The 23,055-nt window shown below is 34.2% G+C and overlaps 1 protein-coding gene across 3 annotated transcripts; it reads right to left on the bottom strand.

Annotated features, from left to right (window-relative positions):
- Positions 1 to 598: 598 nt before the first annotated feature.
- Positions 599 to 22,095, bottom strand: LOC128179814 (thrombospondin-2-like). Of its 3 annotated transcripts, XM_052847434.1 has the most exons (7): positions 21,532 to 22,095; positions 18,668 to 18,740; positions 11,988 to 12,047; positions 10,549 to 10,731; positions 1,746 to 1,916; positions 1,442 to 1,609; positions 599 to 991 (listed from the first exon to the last, which is right to left on the bottom strand). In XM_052847434.1, exons 3-7 carry the CDS (start codon positions 12,031 to 12,033, stop codon positions 915 to 917), a joined length of 645 nt encoding a protein of 214 aa, XP_052703394.1. In that variant the 5' UTR covers positions 12,034 to 12,047; positions 18,668 to 18,740; positions 21,532 to 22,095; the 3' UTR covers positions 599 to 914. The 3 variants fall into 3 exon arrangements, with proteins under 3 accessions (XP_052703394.1, XP_052703395.1, XP_052703393.1); XM_052847435.1 differs by lacking the exons at positions 18,668 to 18,740; positions 21,532 to 22,095 and adding an exon at positions 18,022 to 18,046; XM_052847433.1 differs by lacking the exons at positions 18,668 to 18,740; positions 21,532 to 22,095 and adding an exon at positions 17,117 to 17,454.
- Between the last annotated feature and the right edge of the window lie 960 nt (positions 22,096 to 23,055).

The raw sequence follows: 23,055 nt of genomic DNA, 5'->3' as shown, positions 1-23,055 counted from the left end.
ATATACATGTATAATTTTTTGTGTGAAATAAAGTTATAAAATTATATTATAGAAATAGATCAAATGTTGTTCATCGTGTTTCCAACTGAAAATCAAAACAACTTCAAAATCAAGTAACTGTGCGTGTAATAGGATCGATTCTCTTGTCACATGGAAAAAAAATTCCGACTGTTATGATCTTAGTTTGAAAGAATGGTTTATGTGCGAATCATCAATCCTTTGGAGAAATTAATTTTCGCCTGAATTTGACTTATCATTATCCTGGCAGTGACATATTTGCCCAATGTCAAGTGGTTTTCATATTACGATCTGTTCAACTAATTTTCAACAAATATCATGTCACAATAAAGGGAGACAGTATTTGTCATACGAAGGCTTTATTTCGTTGACACATGTTAATAAACAGAATAGCATTTACGCCGTATTTAAACAAAAGCAACTTCAAGATGCCAAACAAATCGGATTTTGCCACACAAAAATTTATGTCGTGCTAACCTAAGCGATTGATCATTTTTTTTTTCGTTAGAATAAAACACTGATTTTCAATGTTACGCCACGTTACTCTAATTACATGTAAATCAAAATACGTAACAACAAATTTTAAATGAAAAAACTTTCTCTCTCTCATTTATTGACGAAAACAATGCACATATATCAACAGTAACATTAAATATGCACTTTATTAACACTCAATGGACACATGATTAATGTGTAAAACAGTTGCTACTAGACAAGCCACATGATGGGATGTACTGCCAGCAGATCTTGTTAGGTCAAATGTCATGGTCCCTTGTCTTGGTCCATGTTATCACAAAACACAAGGGTCCATCGAATATATGATAACGTATCTACATACATGTATGTAAAAACTATGACGTCAGTTGGGTGATAACCATGAAGTACACATCCGCCAATCAAGTAACGAACAGTTTCTCCCATATTGTCAGCAAAGTAAATATCACAGCTAGAAACTTTGATTTCTGTATGGAGGCTGAAAAAACGTTTTGAAAAAGAATCGCGATGAATATTTCATGAAACGAACAAACAAACTGAGAACCACAACAGGAAACAAACGTAAGGATAATGTAGCGTAACAGCTGCCATCATTGTGCATTAAATAAAAACAATCACTGAAACAAATGTTTATGTAATATAAAGTACTTGTATATTTGGTTAAACACTTCTTTATACAAGATAAATAAATAACAATAAATAAATGTTAATCATGTCTCTTTTTATACCATCTACCTTTGAAGACGGTACATGTATCTCATCGGTGATTGACCAATCAAATGAGTTCCACGTACACGTATACACCTACAAATTCTTTTTTCCTTGATTTTCCTTAAGTCTGCAGTTCTAAGAAGTTCGAACCCCTGACAAGTTAAGTCTTAAGTGCGACAGTTGTAAAATTACTTGTTGGCAATTGTCGTCTACTTACAGTTAATACCCATCCCCAGGGAAATGATGCAGTCTTTCTCGTCCGTGCCATCGTGACAATTCAACTTAATGTCACACCTCATAGACTTAGGCACACAGTGCTCTCCGCTCTCACATACAAACATGGAGGCGTTAAAACAGCTCATCATTTCGAATCCAGGTGGGATTTCTAGAGAACAAAATAATTGCATCGTAGGCAATACTGATTTCCCGTGGATCCTTAGAACATGTCGTCAAAAAGAAGGGAAAAAATATTATTTTCTCATTTGTAAAAAAAAATAAAAAAATAATGATTGATTTATTACCAGGGCATGTACTATTGCCGCAGATCATTGAATCCGTAGAGGACCCGTTACAAAACCTGCCGCCATTACTGGGTACAGGAACGTTACATAGCCTCGTTCTGGTTACGTTCGCGCCGCCGCACATCACCGGGCACCTGGTCCATCCGGTCCACATTCCCCAGCCTCCATGAGCTGATTTTTAACAAGTAAAAAATAGAAAAATTAGACAAAAACCATTTTTGAAGAAAAGCATATTTCGTCTGTGCCTGTATACAAATGCTCAAGGCTTTAACAACAATTGGCACCCCCCCCTTACGCAACGAAACCGACGAAAATTGAAAAGAATACAAATAAAATGTAAATTGACCGACGCGAAAAGTATCGGCCCTGCTAATTCTACACGTCCCCCAAGGCTTGAGCGCGTGTAAATTGATAGTTTAACACACAGTAAAAACATATTCTCATCCACTGGAGAAAAATTAAAAAACATTCTAGACGCTCTTTTGATGAGAATCCTACAACGTAATGAATTCGAACTCACTAGAGTTAATTAAATAATGCCACACCGCTTCTATGTTGCGAAGATCATTTATTCAAAGTCTTCTGCTGATTTTTATTTCAATTATTCTCTTTTGGCACTTCTTTTTGAAAAGATTTTTTAAGGAATGGCATTTAAAGACTTAATTCCGGCAATCGGTTTTTAGAACGCAGTTCGCAATTGAATAGTGAACTGCGTTCTATAGAACGCAGTTCGCAGTTCGCAATTTAGTGCAATTGAATAGTGAACTGCGTTCTATAGAACGCAGTTCGCAATTCAAAATTTAGAATTCATATTTGGGGCCCGCTTGCCTTATATGCAATTGAATAGTGAACTGCGTTCTATAGAACGCAGTTCGCAATTCAAAATTTAGAATTCATATTTGGGGCCCGCTTGCCTTATATGCAATTGAATAGTGAACTGCGGTCTATAGAACGCAGTTCGCAATTCAAAATTTAGAATTCATACTTGGGGCCCGTTTGCCTTATATGCAATTGAATAGTGAACTGCGTTCTATAGAACGCAATTCGCAATTCAAAATTTAGAATTCATATTTGGGGCCCGCTTGCCTTATATGCAATTGAATAGTGAACTGCGTTCTTTAAAACGCAGTTCGCAATTCATAATTTAGAATTCATATTTGGGGCCCGCTTGCCTTATATGCAATTGAATAGTGAACTGCGTTCTATAGAACGCAGTTCGCAATTCAAAATTTAGAATTCATACTTGGGGCCCGCTTGCCTTATATGCAATTGAATAGTGAACTGCGTTCTATAGAACGCAGTTCGCAATTCAAAATTTAGAATTCATACTTGGGGCCCGCTTGCCTTATATGCAATTGAATAGTGAACTGCGTTCTATAGAACCCAGTTCGCAATTCAAAATTTAGAATTCATACTTGGGGCCCGCTTGCCTTATATGCAATTGAATAGTGAACTGCGTTCTATAGAACTCAGTTCGCAATTCAAAATTTAGAATTCATACTTGGGGCCCGCTTGCTTTATATGCAATTGAATAGTGAACTGCGTTTTATCTAGAATGCAGTTCGCAATTCAAAATCTAGAATTCATATTTGGGGCCCGATTGCCTTATATGCAATTGAATAGTGAACTGCGTTCTATCAAGAATGCAGTTCGCGATTCAAAATTTAGAATTTATATTATGGGCCCGCTTGCCTTATATGCAATTGAATAGTGAACTGCGTTCTAGAACGCTGTTCGCAATTCATTTTTGGGGCCCGAAATTTTCAGGGGCATCTACTAGTGGTATTTCACTACCACTGTGAAATTTGGTGATGCAGTAATCTATAGTTTTTGAGATCTGTATGGTGTCCGGATAGGGCCATTTGCATTAGCGCGACATCGCGTTCAGATAAACGAGACATTGCGCTAACACATGTACACAACACACCGTCGCGCTAACGCAACTTTGCACAACACGCCGTCGCGCTAACACAACTTTGCACAACACGCCGTCGCGCTAACACAACTTTGCTTAACACGCCGTCGCGCTAACGCAACCTTGCAAGTTTCACAGTCTAGTAGGAAGTCGTGTCCAGAAATATTAGACTGCGCATGCTGAAATATGCATGCACGCAAGCATGGATAAAAAATAAATAAAATGTACTTTGAAATATATATATTATTTTCATTTATTATCAGTGCATATGAATAAAAATATAGTTACTAGTGTGTCACTTGATAAGGATATGAATTTCGTGGATCATTGTTTAGTTGATCCACGAAATTAAATATTCATTGAAGTGCAATTTTAATTAACATTTTGTATTGATAGGTTCATTGGCCACTAATTAACGTATACTTGATATTGTGATTTTCACTTTATCCACAAAAATTGATGCCCTTGAATATCAATGAAACTACAGTATTCAATTGCATATAAGCTCGATTCTCAGAAACTATAGATAACTGCATCACCATATTTTCACAGTGGTAGTGAAATACCACTAGTAGATGCCCCTGAAAAATTCAGGTCCCGAATATGAATTCTAAATTTTGATTTGCGAATTGCTTTCTAGATAGAACGCAGTTCACTATTCAATTGCATATAAGCCCGATTCTTAAACATAGGTAATAACAGATCACAAAGCTCACCGAGACGAGGGATCACCTTTTTGAGGAATCACCTTTATGAGACCACCTTTATCATATTATTTGAAAATCATAGTTAATGATCTTGGATATACATGGATACTGTTTTGACAAAATATCGTATAACAATATCATATAATAAAAATTATATAATAATCATATGTTCATTTCATAGGGTATTATATGATACAATGTTTATCAATACGATAATATAAAATACTATATTGCATCCTATGATACCAGTACAATATATATCATATATTACAATAAAATACTGTAATAAATAATGATGAAATATGATATCGTAACATATGATATGACATTGTATCTTGTTATACATTATTGTATTTGATCACATAATACAATATCATAATATATTATGATATTGATATGATATGATACATTATAATAATATATGATACAATATCATATCACATAATGCATCACAATATTATACTGTATAATATTATAGCATGATATTGCATTGTATGATATTGTATCATATTTAATACAATGTAGGATATTGTATCATATGATACAATAAAATTAGCTGCAACATTGTATCATATCAATTGATACAATATCATGTGATATAGTACTATATTACATCATACAATATCATAGTATACTTTATTGTATTATATGATACAATATCACATTATACAATATCATATAATACATTTTCATATATTGATATAATAATATATTATATAAACCAATCTCATTTTATACAATATCGTTTCATATGATATGATATATATTATACAATATCATATCATATGATACTATATTATGTTGCAATATCATATGAAATAGCATGTGATAAAATATAATATATGTGATATTATACAATATCATATTATACAATATTGTATCATAATAAACAATACTATACATAACAATATCACAATACAATATCATTTCATAATGTACAAAAAAAATTGATACAATATCATATCGTATCATATAACTTTTTACAATATATGATATAATATTGTATCATATAAAACAATAGTGTATCATATCATACAATACTATATCATAGGAATCATATTATATCATTTAACAACGAACACATCTATCAAGCAGTTTTTAGATAGGATAATTTTTTTTAGCAACTTTGATAATGGAGATCTGCATCTGAAGCTACCTCTGCAGTTCATTAATATTATAGTTAAATCAACTATGCAAGCTATTATCTATAAAATTTGTGACCTGTTCCAAAAAAAACAAATCTCATCCAGCATCCGAAACATACGCCTCAGATTCAGCATTCAAGCCTGCCAGGTGCATCAGTATCATAAGACGTATCATCCATGCAAGTTTTATGAAGTAAGGACCAGTAATAACTAAGATATAATCATCAGAGGGCACCTGCTCCAAAAACTTTAACAAACTCTTAAAACCTAAACCTCCTTCAGCATCCGAAACCTATGGCTCAGATTCAGCTTTCATGCCTGTCAGGTGCATCAGTATTATAAGACGCACCATCCATATAAGTTTGGTGAAGTTAAGACCTGTGATAACTAAGTTATAATCATCAAAGGGCACCTGCTCCAAAACTTTAACCAGCTCTAAAAACCTTAACCTCATCCAGCATCCGAAACTTATGGCTCAGATTCGGCATTCCTTCCTGTCAGAGGCATCAGTATCATACGACACACCATCTATGCAAGTTTGGTGAAGTTAGGACCAGTAATAACTAAGATATAATCATCAAAGGGCACCTGCTCCAAAAACTTTAACCAGCTCTTAAAACCTTAACCTCATCCAGCATCTGAAACCTATGGCTCAGATTCAGCATTCAAGCCTGCCAGGTATATCAGTATCATAAGACGCACCATCTATGCAAATTTAGTGAAGTTAGGACCAGTAATAACTAAGATATAATCATCAAAGGGCACCTGCTCCAAAAACGTTAACCAGCTCTAAAAACCTTAACCTCATCCAGCATCTGAAACCTATGGCTCAGATTCAGCATTCAAGCCTGCCAGGTATATCAGTATCATAAGACGCACCATCTATGCAAATTTAGTGAAGTTAGGACCAGTAATAATTAAGATATAATCATCAAAGGGCACCTGCTCCAAAAACGTTAACCAGCTCTAAAAACCTTAACCTCATCCAGCATCTGAAACCTAAGGCTCAGATTCAGCATTAAAGCATGTCTGATGCATCAGTATCATAAGATGCACCATCCATGCAAGTTTGGTAAAGTTAGGACCAGTAGTAACCTATAAATTGCTATCAAAGGGCACCTGCACCAAAAACTCTAACTTGCTCCAAAAACCTTAACCTCCTCCAGCATCTGAAACTCATGGCCCTGATTCAGCATTCAGGTCTTTCAAGTCCATGAGTAGGTCAAGATGCATCATCCATGCAAGTTTGGTGAAGATAGGACAAGTAATAACTTAGATACAGGACCTGCAACAAAAACTTTAACCAGGTTCGGACGCCGACGCCGACGCCGAGGGTATAGCATAAGCTCCCCCCGACTTCGTTTCGGTGAGCTAAAAACTACCCAAATATGAATTCTAAATCTAAATTGCAAACTGCGTTCTAGATAGAACGCAGTTCACTATTCAATTGCATATAAGGCAAGCGGGCCTCAAATATGAATTCTAAATTTTGAATTGCGTACTGCGTTCTAGATAGAACGCAGTTCACTATTCAATCGCACTAAATTTTGAATTGCGAACTGCATTCTATAGAATGCAGTTCACTGTTCAAGTGCATATAAGGCAAGCGGGCCCCAAATATGAATTCTAAATTTGAATTGCAAACTGCGTTCTAGATAGAACGCAGTTCACTATTCAAGTGCATATAAGGCAAGCGGGTCCCAAATATGAATTCTAAATTTTGAATTGCGAACTGCGTTCTATAGAATGCAGTTCACTATTCAATTGCATATAAGGCAAGCGGGCCCCAAGTATGAATTCTAAATTTTGAATTGTTCTAGATAGAACGCAGTTCACTATTCAATTGCATATAAGGCAAGCGGGTCCCAAATATGAATTCTAAATTTTGAATTGCGAACTGCGTTCTATAGAACGCAGTTCACTATTCAATTGCATATAAGGCAAGCGGGTCCCAAATATGAATTCTAAATTTTGAATTGCGAACTGCGTTCTATAGAACGCAGTTCACTATTCAATTGCATATAAGGCAAGCGGGCCCCAAGTATGAATTCTAAATTTTGAATTGCGAACTGCGTTCTATAGAACGCAGTTCACTATTCAATTGCATAGAAGGCAAGCGGGCCCCAAATATGAATTCTAACTTTTGAATTGCGAACTGCGTTCTATAGAACGCAGTTCACTATTCAATTGCATAGAAGGCAAGCGGGCCCCAAATATGAATTCTAAATTTTGAATTGCGAACTGCGTTCTATAGAACGCAGTTCACTATTCAATTGCATATAACGCAAGCGGGCCCCAAATATGAATTCTAAATTTTGAATTGCGAACTGCGTTCTATAGAACGCAGTTCACTATTCAATTGCATATAAGGCAAGCGGGCCCCAAATATGAATTCTAAATTTTGAATTGCGAACTGCGTTCTATAGAACGCAGTTCACTATTCAATTGCATATAAGGCAAGCGGGCCCCAAGTATGAATTCTAAATTTTGAATTGCGAACTGCGTTCTATAGAACGCAGTTCACTATTCAATTGCATATAAGGCAAGCGGGCCCCAAGTATGAATTCTAAATTTTGAATTGCGAACTGCGTTCTATAGAACGCAGTTCACTATTCAATTGCATAGAAGGCAAGCGGGCCCCAAATATGAATTCTAAATTTTGAATTGCGAACTGCGTTCTATAGAACGCAGTTCACTATTCAATTGCATATATGGCAAGCGGGCCCCAAGTATGAATTCTAAATTTTGAATTGCGAACTGCGTTCTAAAGAACGCAGTTCACTATTCAATTGCATATAAGGCAAGCGGGCCCCAAGTATGAATTCTAAATTTTGAATTGCGAACTGCGTTCTATAGAACGCAGTCAGTTCACTATTCAATTGCAAAGAAGGCAAGCGGGCCCCAAATATGAATTCTAACTTTTGAATTGCGAACTGCACTATTCAATTGCATAGAAGGCAAGCGGGCCCCAAATATGAATTCTAAATTTTGAATTGCGAACTGCGTTCTATAGAACGCAGTTCACTATTCAATTGCATATAACGCAAGCGGGCCCCAAATATGAATTCTAAATTTTGAATTGCGAACTGCGTTCTATAGAACGCAGTTCACTATTCAATTGCATATAAGGCGAGCGGGCCCCAAGTATGAATTCTAAATTTTGAATTGCGAACTGCGTTCTATAGAACGCAGTTCACTATTCAATTGCGAACTGCGAACTGCGAACTGCGTTTTAAAAACCGATTGCCCTTAATTCCAGTAAAACTCTCATTTACAAATGGTTTTAGACGCAGCTTCTGGTCAGCTACCCAATTCTTTAGGAATCTAAGAATTAAAAACAATACAAAAGCTTTTTGAGGTGTGCCCAATCCCATTGTTTAAAAAAAAACCAATAAAATAAGTTTAAACAATTTTTTCGTGTTTTATCATTGATATAATTTATGAAAACACCAATTCTTTTAAATTTACGTTACATTTAGTTCTTACTTGATTTGATATTTCTGCCGTTTATGTTATCTTATATGATGCCATAAAATAATACACTATCAATTTTCATCTCAACGCAAAGTATGCATATATCTGATTTTATACAAAACAAAAAATTGACACCAGTTTATCTAGCTCAATAAAAGGGTATAATTTATCTTTAAAAAAAACCTGCTGTAGTTCATATAATTAAAAAAATTTTGAGTTGTGCCCGATACCATAGTTTTAAATATACAATAAAATAAGTTCAAACAATTTTTGTGTTTTATCATTATAATAATTTATTAAAACACCATTTCTATTAAATCTAAGTTAGTTCTTACCTGATTTGATATTTCTATGTGATCTTCTATGATGCCGTAAAATACTATTTTATGAAATTTTTAATCATTTTCTAAACACAACACTTTAATACCTTCATTCCGATTCCACACGAAGATAGTTTAGCTTAATTTAAGATGGTTAATTTAGGTCGCTTTTGATTTTCACAACTTCGTGAAACACACAACCTCTCGCATCACTATTTGTATTGTACCTCGGTACAAATTGTCCATTTATTTTTCTACTAGTTTTTTTTAATATTGTACAAAATGTTTATAACATTTTCTGAATAAAGCCAAACCCAATTTTTAAATTGTAGCTATAGGAATTTTTTTTTATATTAACTTGAAGAAAGTACGTGTGTATATATCTGAATTTTTTTTTTAATTGACACCTTGCAGTTTATCTAGTTCATTCAAAGGGTTTTATCTGCTGTAGTTGATATAGTTAAGTAATATTAACAATATTGAATTTAAATGATTTCAAACCCGTTTTCAAAGAATGCACATTTACTGTAAATCTTCGTTTTTGTTTAAATTGTTAGCCGCCAACAATTGCTTCGTATAAGTGTATGTATTTCTTTACGCTTAATACAGTTATAAATGATTTTATTGGCCTTTAGAACCATTTTAACAAGACCTTGGACTTTCGGGAGGATGTGACAATCTTTTTCTTGCATCAAAACAAGTAAAAAATGACGCTGGTTTCAAGTGAAATATACACAGATAGCGTAGATTTAGGTCAAAAGCCAGAAAAATCTTGTTGATTTGAAAGAGCCATGGCCGAATGGCCAGCATTGAAATAGACAGGACCATGTCACATTGCTGTTTGATACAACTTCTCAAAATCCAAGCTCATGTTAAAATGATTCTAGTATGTGTTAGTACTCGTATTACACGTAGCTCTACATTCCTTACGGTCACCAGTTGCGTTCATAATTCCATAAACGCAATTGCTCCCATTAAAATTTAAAAAGTTAAAAAAAAAATTAAAACAATTATATCACACAATCACGCAAAATGAAATATGCCAGCCAAGACTTCGTTTATTGCTTATAAATTTTCTTATGCAATTGGAAGATTTGCCACCATTTTGACAACTAATGCCATTTGATAAAGGTTCGTTTCTACAACTAATGCTCATTTGATGAAGGTCTATTTCTACAACTAAATTATTTTTCATTTGTCGTTTGATACAGGTCAGTCAGTGTAATGACATGAGTAACTTACTAGGACAGGTTGTGTTGATGAAACACTCCACTATTTTGGTCAGGGTGTAGTTCGCTGTCCTACCATCCGGGTACTCCCACTGCTTGTTCCGCTTGATTGACCCGAATCCACAGGTCACCGAGCAGCTGCTCCAGGGTCCCCACTGACCCCAGCCACCCAGGGAATCCGACGCTGTGACGTCAACTGAGAAAATGGACAATCAGCATTGCAAAAGTAATATTATAATGATGATGATAATGCATATATATTTACCGTGGGAGAATGATTATATTGCCATTCAACTTCGTTTTTTGTTAATAACGAAATAAATGTAATACATGTACGTACATGTGAATACATGCAAATTAATAATACGGGTGATGTTGAAACGATATTCTTTTTCCTATAAGTATTATAATAACCACTGACTAACCATTCTCAAACCATTTTTTTTTATGAAAACATCAGAATTAAAATTAATACGTTCTGTCGATGCCGATGTAAATTTTGGAGTTTCAATCTCTGTTCTTGCTTGGCATCTCTACCTTCTTTCTGGTTAATCCTTCCACCAGACAGAACGTTTAAAGTGGGTTAACGACACGGAAAATAGATTAAAAACCTTGTTTTAATATTAATTCTACACATATATTCATTTCAATACACCCACTCCTAAACTCTCATTTCCTCAAAACTTTAAGCTTGGACTAATAAGGATTCATGTTTTGTTGGATAAAACATTAAAAAAAAACCCCAAAAAACAATAAAAGCCCTTAGCTGTTTAACATGAAAATGAACCCGAGATAAACACATAAATCCCGATATGACTTGATGGGATAACTGTTGAATTTATTCCATTTATTCAACATCAATTTGGAATGTACCATGTATAAAGAAGTATTTGACGTCAATTTCGTATGATTCTAAGCTGATACATGTATCAGAAATGTTCAATTTAATACAGCGAAATTTTTTTATGAACGAAAGTTGATAGCATGTTATTCTGATGATTAACAATTAATCCTATTGTTTTAGCCATAATACATATATATAAATATTCAGGTGTCTAACATTTCAAATTGAAATGTCAAAAATTGATATGTTTTCGAATAATTCGTTAATATAGAGTATCAGATATACTTTTTACGCAAGATATACATGTATAATTGAAAAACTTTACAGATATGTCCACTGATATTCATTATTTGAGGAGTATCGTACAATGCCAGTTGCCATATAGATTTGATATTATCCTTGGGAGATTGCTTTCAAATTGCTAATGCTAGCATGCAATGTATTTTCTATATAATTAAGCTACACGTAGTAATTGAATAAAAAATCAAGCACAAAATAATACACAAATTTACCTTGCTTGCTCAGAAAAGAACTGATTATTCGTGAAAGAATTAAAAAATATCCGAATTTACTTGCATCACGTGACCAAATGTTAACATTGTACTCACCTAGGAGAAGAACAATCACGCTGTAATATTCGAGCCATCCAATCATCACTCGTCATGTGCCTGTCAACAAACAAACAAACAAATAAACAAACAAACAAACAAACAACCGGCTTAGGCTCGACCAAAGACAAACGTCTGTGAGTTAGCTAGCACGCGTTGTCTTAAATACGCAATCTTTCTTCGGCTCATTCTTTTTGTAAACATCGATTCGTGTCTCATTGACGACAAATTGATTTTTTATACCCCATCTTGCAGAGGAAGTGTGCTTAAGTCAGATTTTAAATAGCCCCAATGAAATCAGATACAAGCCGACTCCCCGGTAGTATTTTCGATTTTCCATTCATCCTTTGCTTTTAGTTCAAAGATAAAGCTAAATATTGAATACTAGACCCCCATTAGTCGAGGTAAACTGTAGGAAAAGTGGCTGTATATCAAACAGCGGATAAGGCCAAAGAAAAATATATGTTTGTTTCAGGCCGATCGCCTTAGATCCGGTAGCTACTTGGCCATTCCAGTTTTCTTTTATCACCTTGTTCAATTACCAAATTGAACAAGATGTACAAGCTTATGTAACTGACTTTAGATAAGTAAGATATTCGAACAAAACTTATTCATTTAGTATCTTTGCAAATTTTAATGTCAACACCAATGAATAAGAATATTTCGGTGAAAAGATAATTTAGGGTAGGTTGGATGGCCGTATACATTTAGCTTTGTACATTGGCGTGATTGCAATCGCGATTTTGGCAACTTTCATCAATTCTTCGATAGGTTTTGTCCAAATAGTTTACCAAAATTATTTCATTTTATCCGCATTTCCAGCAAATAATTAAAACATGATATCTGAAAGTATATCGTGTTTGAATCTGAAGGTGAAACGTATCATGAAATGAATCTTAAAACACCAAATAACACGTTTCTGAAAGGTAGAAAAAATTGCTACGACATTCATCGCCATACGACATTCGCGTTGCACAATGAATTTGTTTTTTTTCTCAGGTTCACATATCCTTAAAATGCCATGGCATTTAAATACATCTTATATATCACTTTATTATCGGAAAATCGTCATAAATGAAGTCAATTCAAATACAAGCACAGATTCCAAATAATTACAAATAATTATCATAGAATGTACATTTATATACTAGTATTACATGACAATACTTGCTTTATATGCGCCATGGCAAAGCTTGAATGTCTGGAACAAATGATTCAATTACAAAGGTATGTATCGGAGATGGATTTTTTTTTTTACAAGAATGGCATCCATGTAAAGGGTACGGACCGGTCAATTCAACAGTCGAAAATGGTGTCCAATTTTCTACAAATGGATGTCAAAGTTTATAGACTTTCTAGATTCCCTTTAATTATTCCCTTTGAGGGATACAAAACCATGGCGTGTGTTTAGTATACAACTCCTCGCCAGAGGGGAATTGATTGCCCGAACCATATAACGCTAGCCGGATTTGTTTGAAGAACATTCTCATTAATTTGACATGAAATCGCGCCGAGAAAGATAAAACCTCTTTTATTTGAACAATCACGGAAAGCTGTTGGCCAAAGGACTTATGGAAGAGAAAGATGGAGAGGTTTCAGGGGTCTGCTTTTTAGGGTTTTTCTAGTCTTTCATCACAGCTTCAAGCCTTCTCAAGTGTTCCGTCGAGACTCATTAATTTATCACTAATATGACTAGATCCTAGTGTATCCGTTAACGATGGACATTGAGATGACTTCAGATGGATTAATCCAGACCTTATTTGCCATGACCTCAAGCAGTTTTCAATACAGGTTTTTTCAGTTGAGTGGAATAATATCATATTACGTTTATTTTTAAAAAAAATATTTACAATTATAAATGAATTTTACTTTCAACTTATTTAAAAGAGAATTAGCAATTGAAATAAAATTAATTAAATGCTTTTCTGCTGTTTAAATTTTCAAAAACAAATAACTCCTAAACAATTTAGAAAAATTCAACACCAAAACAATCCTCCCCCTCTAAAAGGAACACATTTTCTTTAAAAAAAAAGGCAGGAACTTGTTCCATTTCTGCAATATCATTGATTCCAAACAAGAATTAGTTTATATCCAAATATAAAAAGAACTTGCAAATGTCGAGCTTGATAACTTTCGTTTAAATTCATTAACATATTTTCCTTCGAACATATGACCAGATCTCTAATATTTATATACAACTAACAAAACTATCTCGTTTCCCGATATCACCAGTTGACACTTTTTTTGAAAAACTAGTCCGTTGTGTTGGCAAAGAGGAATTCTTGGCGATTGTGAGATAAGAGTGCTCAGGGGAAGTGAAGGTGTTCAGTTGCGAAAAAATATGTTTTCAAATTAAAAGAAAGTACGGGTATCGTGTAGTTTTTCAAAAAACTTGTTTGGGAGAAACGATTTCCTGTAGAATTTGAGTAACTTTATCCATAAGGTTTTTTTCCAATAGCCCAAGTTGTTTACTGCAATTTCTCAAATCCATTTTTTTTTCTCGATCGTATAGCTCGGAAGATAAGTCTTCCAAGTTGATGAGTCTTCTCCAAATTGCGATTATCTTTTAGCGTTTTCATGCAATTCAGGAACGACGAAAATTGAGCTTTCTCAATACAGGAGGGGCTTTAATGGGATCTAGCCTAAGTATAATGTAACTTAAAGAATGGCAGTTGTTATGGTGAAATTTCAGTGCTCTTTTTGTTTTCTTCTCTAATCTGATATATCGATTCGAAATGGGCTGTTACTGCACAGATTATTTTAGATCGTTGCAAATGACTCTCAATTTTCATGTCGCAATTTTGCAATTCTGCGTCGAACTCGATCTGTGTTACACAAGCTATATAGTTTTTGGGCTTTTTTTTTATTTCCATAAACAATTTTCATTGTTTTTGAAGGGTTGCACTTTTATGTTCCTGTTAACGGAAATGCGTCATCTTATTTTCTATTAACCATTCTGGTCGCACATATTTCACTTAATACACAGTCAGAACAAAAATGAATGCGAAACCCTGACCATTGATTTCATTTTTTTTTAAATTTTTAAAACATGTAAAAAGAATATTCGTAAACTCCAAAACCCCGTTTGAATTGAAAATTTAATAATATATAAAATTTATAGAAAACATCTTATATGTGTGTGTGTGTGTATATATATATATATATATATATATATATATATATATATATATATATATATATATATATATATATATATATATATATATATATATATATATATATATATATACTTTCAGTATATAATTTGTCAAACAGTCAAAAGAAGGTTCCTCAAAACGTACGCACAATACATTACATACATTAACTAATATCTGAATACACTTCTACAACGCAACTGAAGATAAATTTCATGTATGTATCCCAGAGATTAAATTTGCAATTGTTTGTTGCAAAACTGTAGAAGGAAGTAAAAAGAATTTTAAAATAACCGCTGGCGGCTGTTCTAACGATTTTATTTATATGTACATTCAATGTTTTTAACTTTCTGGAAAAAAAGTACTGGCATAAAAATACTTTTCGTCATTGCAGTGTATATTAGAAAGAGTCTTGTTTACGAACACCTTTGTATACAGGTATACGATATCTACAAGGCCCTTAACTCTTTGGTTATGAAAAGTATTTAAACATATATAGCCTTTCATCCATTGGATCTAATGTCTTGTCCAAGAATACAATAAAATTATTGTATATACGATATCTATAGAGTCGTTACCCTCGGTTCTAAGAGTCTTGTCCGAGAACACGGTCTACAGTCTTTACAGTCTGCCACCCTTAGAATCCGAAGAATTTCGTGACTCTTGTACAAGAAAACAATGGAATGAGCAATATCTACAGTCTTTGACCCCTTGGTTCCGTTCGGCCGACGGTCGATGTTTGGCAAGGTTAACCAGGAAGCGATCGCCCCAAGATGCAACGGGTGTCGGTATAGTTAATACGATAACGCGAGAATCAAACATGCCCGATCAGCTTCAGAAATGAAAGAAGGCGGAAATCGATACAAATGACCCATTTATAGGGTATATGACAAACGAACAGGTTTGCTATATGATGTATAACTACAATGCACTGAATTTTTAGGATAATTCAGGATCGGCCTTTTATTATGCAAACACAGATTCCGAAGACATCATTTGTACGTTAATAAATCATTTTCAGTGTTTCGAACGATGAAGGAATTATTTAGTTTTGCTATCAATTTAAATTTCTTACTTTAGAGATGCGATTTTCTTCAAGGCATAATCGAATTCTTAAATTAAAAAAAAAAATGAATAAGTTAAAATCATGAAAATATTTATATTTCGTCTAGCAAATTATTTTGGTAATGTGGCACGTATAATTCATTTTAATTTTCTTACATTTAAAATTCAGAAAAAATTAGTTTTGGGGTAAAGTCCTTGAAAATGAATTCACTACTAAGCCATATTATCCTCATTTTTTCCATGCAAAAGAATGAATTAAGAGTTATGGAGAAAAAAAGTTCCAAAGAAAAAGCCAATGGACAAAACAAATTATGGCTATATATTGGTAATGACAGCAACTCACAGACAGACGTTCAATGTTCGATGTCAGTACTTAGAATAGGACATTCCATCTGGAACAATTCTAAAACCACTGACCATTAAGTATCATGTCTAGTCGAATAAAAAGTCTGACAGTTAATTATCGAGTCTTTGAAAACCTAGAGTAGATTTAGACAGGCGATAACGCCAAACAAATGGCTAGGTTAACCGTTATTAATGTATATTCAAGTAGAGAAATACGATGCTAGCTTTACACAAAATATTGGCACAAATAAAAAAGGGTGTATGTCCTAAAAAATTTACCTCTTTATACATGTATAATGGGTATTCTTTTTGATTATTCTGTGATCCGTAATATCAAAAATGACAGGTTTGCAACATTAATGAATATTTTATATGAATTGAAAATAAGTAATTGATATCGGAAAGTATGAAAGTGCAGTCTGCCAACATGCAAAATTATTTAATTCTGGGATTATTTGATATCATGGCATTGCTTAACTTAAAAAAATGAACTGGTTAGACGATGAATGAACAACTTCAAATAGCTTTTCCAATAGAAATCGTAACTTTTCATGAATAACTTACCTATTCTGGCAAATTCACCGTCGTTAATGCCTTGCCAGAGTGATATGAATGCAACTTGCTTTGAAGATTTAAATTGAGCCTGTGAACATCATTGTATCGAGTCAAGGCCCATCGACACATCATAACAATTGCGTCATTAAATCAAAGGGTGTTGATTTGTCAATATCAAAGTAATTAAAGTAATCCACGATCTCTTATAATAAACAACCAGTCACACCTCTTTAACAGGTTGTTTTTTAAATGTTGAACTGTCTTTGAATCAGAGGTTCCGAATACTGGCGCGCTTTAGCCCGACACCCAGGAGTGAACGATGCCGAGCGGAGATTAATCTGTAATGAATTCGTTAATAGCCGATCATGGCGGTCGATCAAGGAGATATTAAAAAGATAATGCAATAAGATCGATACTCATACAGATCAAGCGCTCCCCATTCTTGTAGATACTGCTTTTTCGCACGCAAAGGAATTGCCAAGTTTTTTTTTTCTCCGCACATTTAGAGTACCTGTTTTGTTTATTTACCCGTTTCTTAGTGAAATAATAATTTGGATGATTTGTACGGGAAAATGTCATTGCGATGGTATAAACTATGCAAATTTTTAACCGGAGCAGCAAAAAAAATATTTTTCATTGATATAGTCAATTCACAAGGGTATTTGAATTCATTATGATCTCTAGAGGGACCCTAATCAGAGGAAATCGATTTTTAGTGGCGTTTGGATCAAATAAAGCACCGTAAAACTGGAAGGCATATTTTTAATGTCAGCGGAATGATGGAACAACTATGACGCGGTTAGAAAAACCATGGGACCAAGGTATAATGTAAAGAGAATCAATATAAACAGAAATCAAGGTATTCCAGACCACGAGATCAATACACCTTCCTCAAATTACAAAATATTACTGACCGTCTATGGAAAGGTGACGGACATGCGTGTCACTAGGTTATAAGGTCTGACCTACATTACAACCTATAATTAGATAATATCATATGTAATATACGCTGCATATATTGCTTAAGCTAGACCAAAATGATATAAAGAGGCGTATATTAATGCAAGGAATTCTCGATTCATTGAGTGTATAATGGAAATGGCAGATGTGAAGCGAATTCGAAACAATATGCCTGTTGCAGTCAGCATTGTTGGCAAATTTAATACGATTGTAATGGTATTGACTAGCAGACGAGCCCAGAGTTTGTGCTAATTCTCAGAGGTTAATCCAACCATTTGATTAGACAAATGTTATTTCTTCTGCATCTAAATATATATGTTCTTTTCCTTTGTTAAAGTTCACGTGTTATGACAGATGGTGCATATGTTACGCATAAAATGAAGTCTATATATGTTTAATTTAGCATAAAAGTACACGCTATTTTGAATATCAACATACAAGCATATAATGCTACGAGCAAGAACTGCTGATAAGATGGTTTATAACAATTCCAGACTTTAATTACAATATAGAATTTAATTCTCTCAGTACAAGAGATATACATGCATGGTAAATTCAAGGGTCTAAGAGAATTGAAATGCTGAGTATAAAATGATTTACCTTCTATAGAGATAGCTCTAGTTTTCTTAGATGAGACTTGCCGACATCCGGTTTCTTTCGTAAACTATAATACCTGTAATGGTTATGATAAACGCTTGAGTAAAACACATACAGACGAACTAAAAACGCGCGTTAATAATGTACATCATTTGATGCCAATTTCCTGGCAAATTTACATAACGCATCTTTTGATTATGAGAGTAGTCTTGGAATCCCATGTATTGCCGCCACTACAGTTCACTTCAAGAGCTTACTGAACTCGTTGAAGAAAGCAAAAATTGAACATGTGAAATCCATCGAAATGTCCCGTTTTCCGCAGAATTTTACTTTGCCGTTAAACAGCAAAATATGGCAGTTATTTTTAGCTACATGTACACAATAAAAGCATTATTGATGTAAAAAAACAACTCCTCCATATCATGCTTTGCATATTTCTAGCTTGAAAAGCTATAAAAACATATCAAATCAAATATAATTTGTCTAAATTACGCGATGCGAGAGTTTCGGATTCCTGTCCCAGATGGCTAGAGTGATCTATCAATAAACTTTATAAATATTGTAATTTGATATTTCTAATTTTTTTTTTCAACATTTCCATTTTGGGATATTACATGCATCCCCATTTGATTCAGTGTAGGAGTGAATCTCCCAATCTATTACAATTCACTTTAGTAAGTGTTTTTCAGTACTTGGACAGTATGGTGTATACCTTGACACACACTGCATAATCCAGCAAAAAGTTGTCATATTTGTTATTCCAACCTAAGGTAGGATACTATGTATCTGGGCCCAAGAAGTGTATCGTAGGAAAAATTCACGAGAATTTTTTTTTTATGTTTTTGAAAACATGTACATGTATATCAAAATATGCCGATGAGTCAAACTTTCGTACTCTATCAAAATGTTTAAACAATAAAAATCTCTACTAAAACTTCGTTCCTTGAAAACGTGAGAGCGGCTCATAAATTATCGCCGATATACGATAGTATTGCAGAATTTCTTAATTCCATATCCAATGGCCGGAAAAATCCATTTGGACACCCCTTCCACCCACTGCATATTTTCTAGCATAGGGAGGGTTAGATTTAAAAAAAAGAAGTAATTTTGTGCAATGAATGTATATATATATAGAATAGTTTATAAATATATCATAAAAGGATAATTTAATTTTTAAAAAAAGGAGTAAATTATTGGGGGTCTAGATACACGTACTTAAGGTGGGGTGATGGAAAGGGGGGGGGGGTCGGTCCTGTCCTCAAGCACATGTGAGTATATCTACCAAAAAATCTTAAAACTGCTATAGCAGTTTTGTGTCAGCTGCGCAATCAGTTAACTAGATGGAAGTAATGCTTCCATTCATAGAAGATGTCAAACTGTTGTTAGTGAAGTTTTTGATTCTATATATCAAGAACACATACCTATACATCTATATATGTCGTCATTGTAATTTTTTATTAAAGTGCTTAAGATATATATAGACACAAAAAAGTTAAATAAATAATCAGCGTATCATAATAAGTAAAAGGTAAATACATTAGACCACTACCAAGTCAATATTCCACTGAATATGGTTTGAACTAAGCCCTCATTTCCAATAATGTCAGGATGATGACTGTGTTATTTCCATGAATACTTCATCAGTTCTATGCAACGTCTTTGTATTTACATGTATGAAGATGATGAAGACTATCAGCATCAATGTGTTATTTGAAATCTTTACAAAGAAAGGGGAATTGAAAATATGACTTTCGATTTGTTGCATTGTTGCCCCCCCCTCTCTCTCTCTCTCTCTCTCTCTCATCATTTAATCATCTTATCAGAGACAAAGTGTGGAGACACTACATGTAGTCCGTAATGGGAAAGTATTGTACAGTTTGCAACGAAGATGTATGGCAAGCAAGCTTCTTCCAAGACAGAGCATGCGCTTGAGATCATCGAAGATTTACTAATTTGCCTAAAGACTCACTCCAATCTGACAATTGTGATTGTGTAATTTTCAAATGTTCTCACAGAATACAATCATTCATGTTTTCTCAAACATTTTTCTCACACGTTATCTAAGCAATGAAGTAAAATTTGCATTCTCTCCTTTTTCTGCCGTTCATTGCGAGTTTGTGTAGATTGCAGCGTTTCAAAAAAAAAAAAAGGGGGGCGCTAATTTTCACATTACAACGTGAGTATTTTCCATAATCTCCACAGACAGCACCTCGAAGTCTTTCTTATTCCAAAACCAACCCTGGAGTTGAATGGAATCCAAAAAATTCAACAACGAATTGGTGCAATGTGCATTGTGTGTAGTCAAAAACAGCGGTATTTCGGGCTACACCGGTATTTAGGTTGTCAGGAGAGATTCCACGACCAATGTCGAATACAGTAAGAGATTTACTCTTGGACAAGTCAAATATTTCTCAGTAATCCATTCATTCAGTTAAAACGCAGAGAAGAACCAATAAAAAGTTTACGAAGTACACCAAGATGAGTCATACATGAAATGATATTTCATAATTTCCACAAGGCTCAGAATCGCATTAAAACGAAAAGAAATGTATTACCCCTGCTTAGTTAGCTATTTATCGCTTAAACCTCCGTTATGTGCCATGATGCTAATGTGAATGACTGAATGGCAGCTGTTTACATGCCATTGAATATAATGTACAAATATCTATATTTTCCACAGATTTATGATCTTGGAAACGAATGAATTAAACCATCTTCACAATGCTCAATGCTTCTGTGTTCATAGGCGTTGAGTGCCAGTGCATGTATTTCGTCGATGCAAGATGCTAGAAGCCATTGAAAAGAACAATATTTATCATCGTCTGAAGAGCATGTTGAACATCTGTCGCCCATCCATTATATCTTACCTCTAAGTTGAGCTTAATCCGTTTAATTGTTCTCTACAGTAATGTTGCAGGTCTTCTTAACAAGCCAAGTGCATGAACAGACGTGTGTTTGGACAGCAAAGGTGTTCGAGTGTTAACAACGAAAACCACACACAGTTGTTTACAACATAAGATAGTTCATTAATGTAGACACAACTCGACGGCTTCAAAATTCAACACGCGCCAATCAATAGCTTGTGAGACTGTAACTTACTTTTCAACCACACGGCTGATGAAAACGGCATCGACGTCGCTTAATATCCGGCTTTGATCTGCCCTGCTTTCATTGCTGGCTCCACTGGAAGAAATCGGCTTATAATCGTCCACCGATTCTGCGGGAAAAACTTGCGGTCACTCGGATAACTGATCAATTAATTACAGTGTTGTTAGACAAAGAAAGTTCTTCCCATCATGTCGAAGAAGAAAATGGAATCATCTCCCAGACGTGCGTCGTCCGACAATCTCGTTTCCCCGCATCCTATTCCGTCACCAGAATTGTTGTCTTATGGCCTTGTATCGATTGAATGCGATTATTCACATATTGGACGTAATTTCCAATTACTGAGTTAGCTATAATAGACAGAGATAAACAAGCCCTCGGATCCTCTGTGCTACAGAGACGCCGATACGAGCCCCTCCTCTCAATATGTCCAGATGCTCCCGTTTTTTATTTCTTTTTCCTTCAGTTCCCATTTAACATGACTTAAAACACATCAATTATTTATGATTTTTGTTGCTTCTTTTCAAGTCAAGAGGTACGACTTTGAAGTACGAACGTTAAACTTTGTTCTAAATTAAATAAAAGGTTTTTCAATTCCGCAGTGGAATTTCTTTCTTTCTTCATCACTTCTCATTTAATATGACCTAAAACATATACATAAATTTATTTATTTCTTGTTTTTGTTGAAAACTTGAAAGTTTTTTGACTTTTTTTTGAGAAATTAAAGGAATTCCTATTCCGCAGCAAAAGAAAGATTTTCAGTACATATACTGAAGATTTTCCGCGTAAATTCGCGAGAAGCACCCTCGCGGAATTTAAGATATCGCCACTCTTTATTAAAGAGTTCAGAACTATAAAAAATAAGGATAAATGTTTCACACTTGCGATTTCCTATTCCCGCGATTTGATACAAAACAGTGAGATTGCGGAATTAAGTACTCGCGTAATATAATGAATTTACAGTAGTTGGACACACAACTTGCAAATAATATGAATTACTTCTGCTCTACAGTACTCTTTTTCTGGGATTTATTATCATCTTGTGCCTACCTGAACGATGTGAGTGCACAAAGTTTCTATAGATGAATACATTTATTGGAAAACATTTTATTTGATGGTTATGAAACGTAACATGAATGGACTATAAAAAAAAGTGTCAAACTTATAAGTATGTTAAGAAACCTTTCTTTTATATTTTACTTTCAGATTTTACAATCAGCTGTTATGCAAGAAATCTAAAAAATATTTTAATGAATTTGTGTGCTTGAATATCAAAAGAATATCGA

This window comes from Crassostrea angulata, chromosome 4 (assembly GCF_025612915.1).
Source record: "Crassostrea angulata isolate pt1a10 chromosome 4, ASM2561291v2, whole genome shotgun sequence".
Taxonomy (NCBI): Eukaryota; Metazoa; Mollusca; class Bivalvia; order Ostreida; family Ostreidae; genus Magallana; species Magallana angulata.
This window is presented reverse-complemented; position numbering and strand designations above follow the sequence as displayed.

What these genes read in the sequence shown, in the direction of transcription:
- LOC128179814 (XM_052847434.1), bottom strand. Translation starts at nt 12,033, where the DNA reads ATGATTGGATGGCTCGAATATTACAGCGTGATTGTTCTTCTCCTAG. An exon ending in CGTGATTGTTCTTCTCCTAG is followed by an intron (nt 10,732 to 11,987) that starts GTGAGTACAATG and finishes CCATTTTCTCAG; the next exon opens with TTGACGTCACAGCGTCGGAT. An exon ending in CCTGGGGATGGGTATTAACT is followed by an intron (nt 992 to 1,441) that starts GTAAGTAGACGA and finishes ACGTTTTTTCAG; the next exon opens with CCTCCATACAGAAATCAAAG.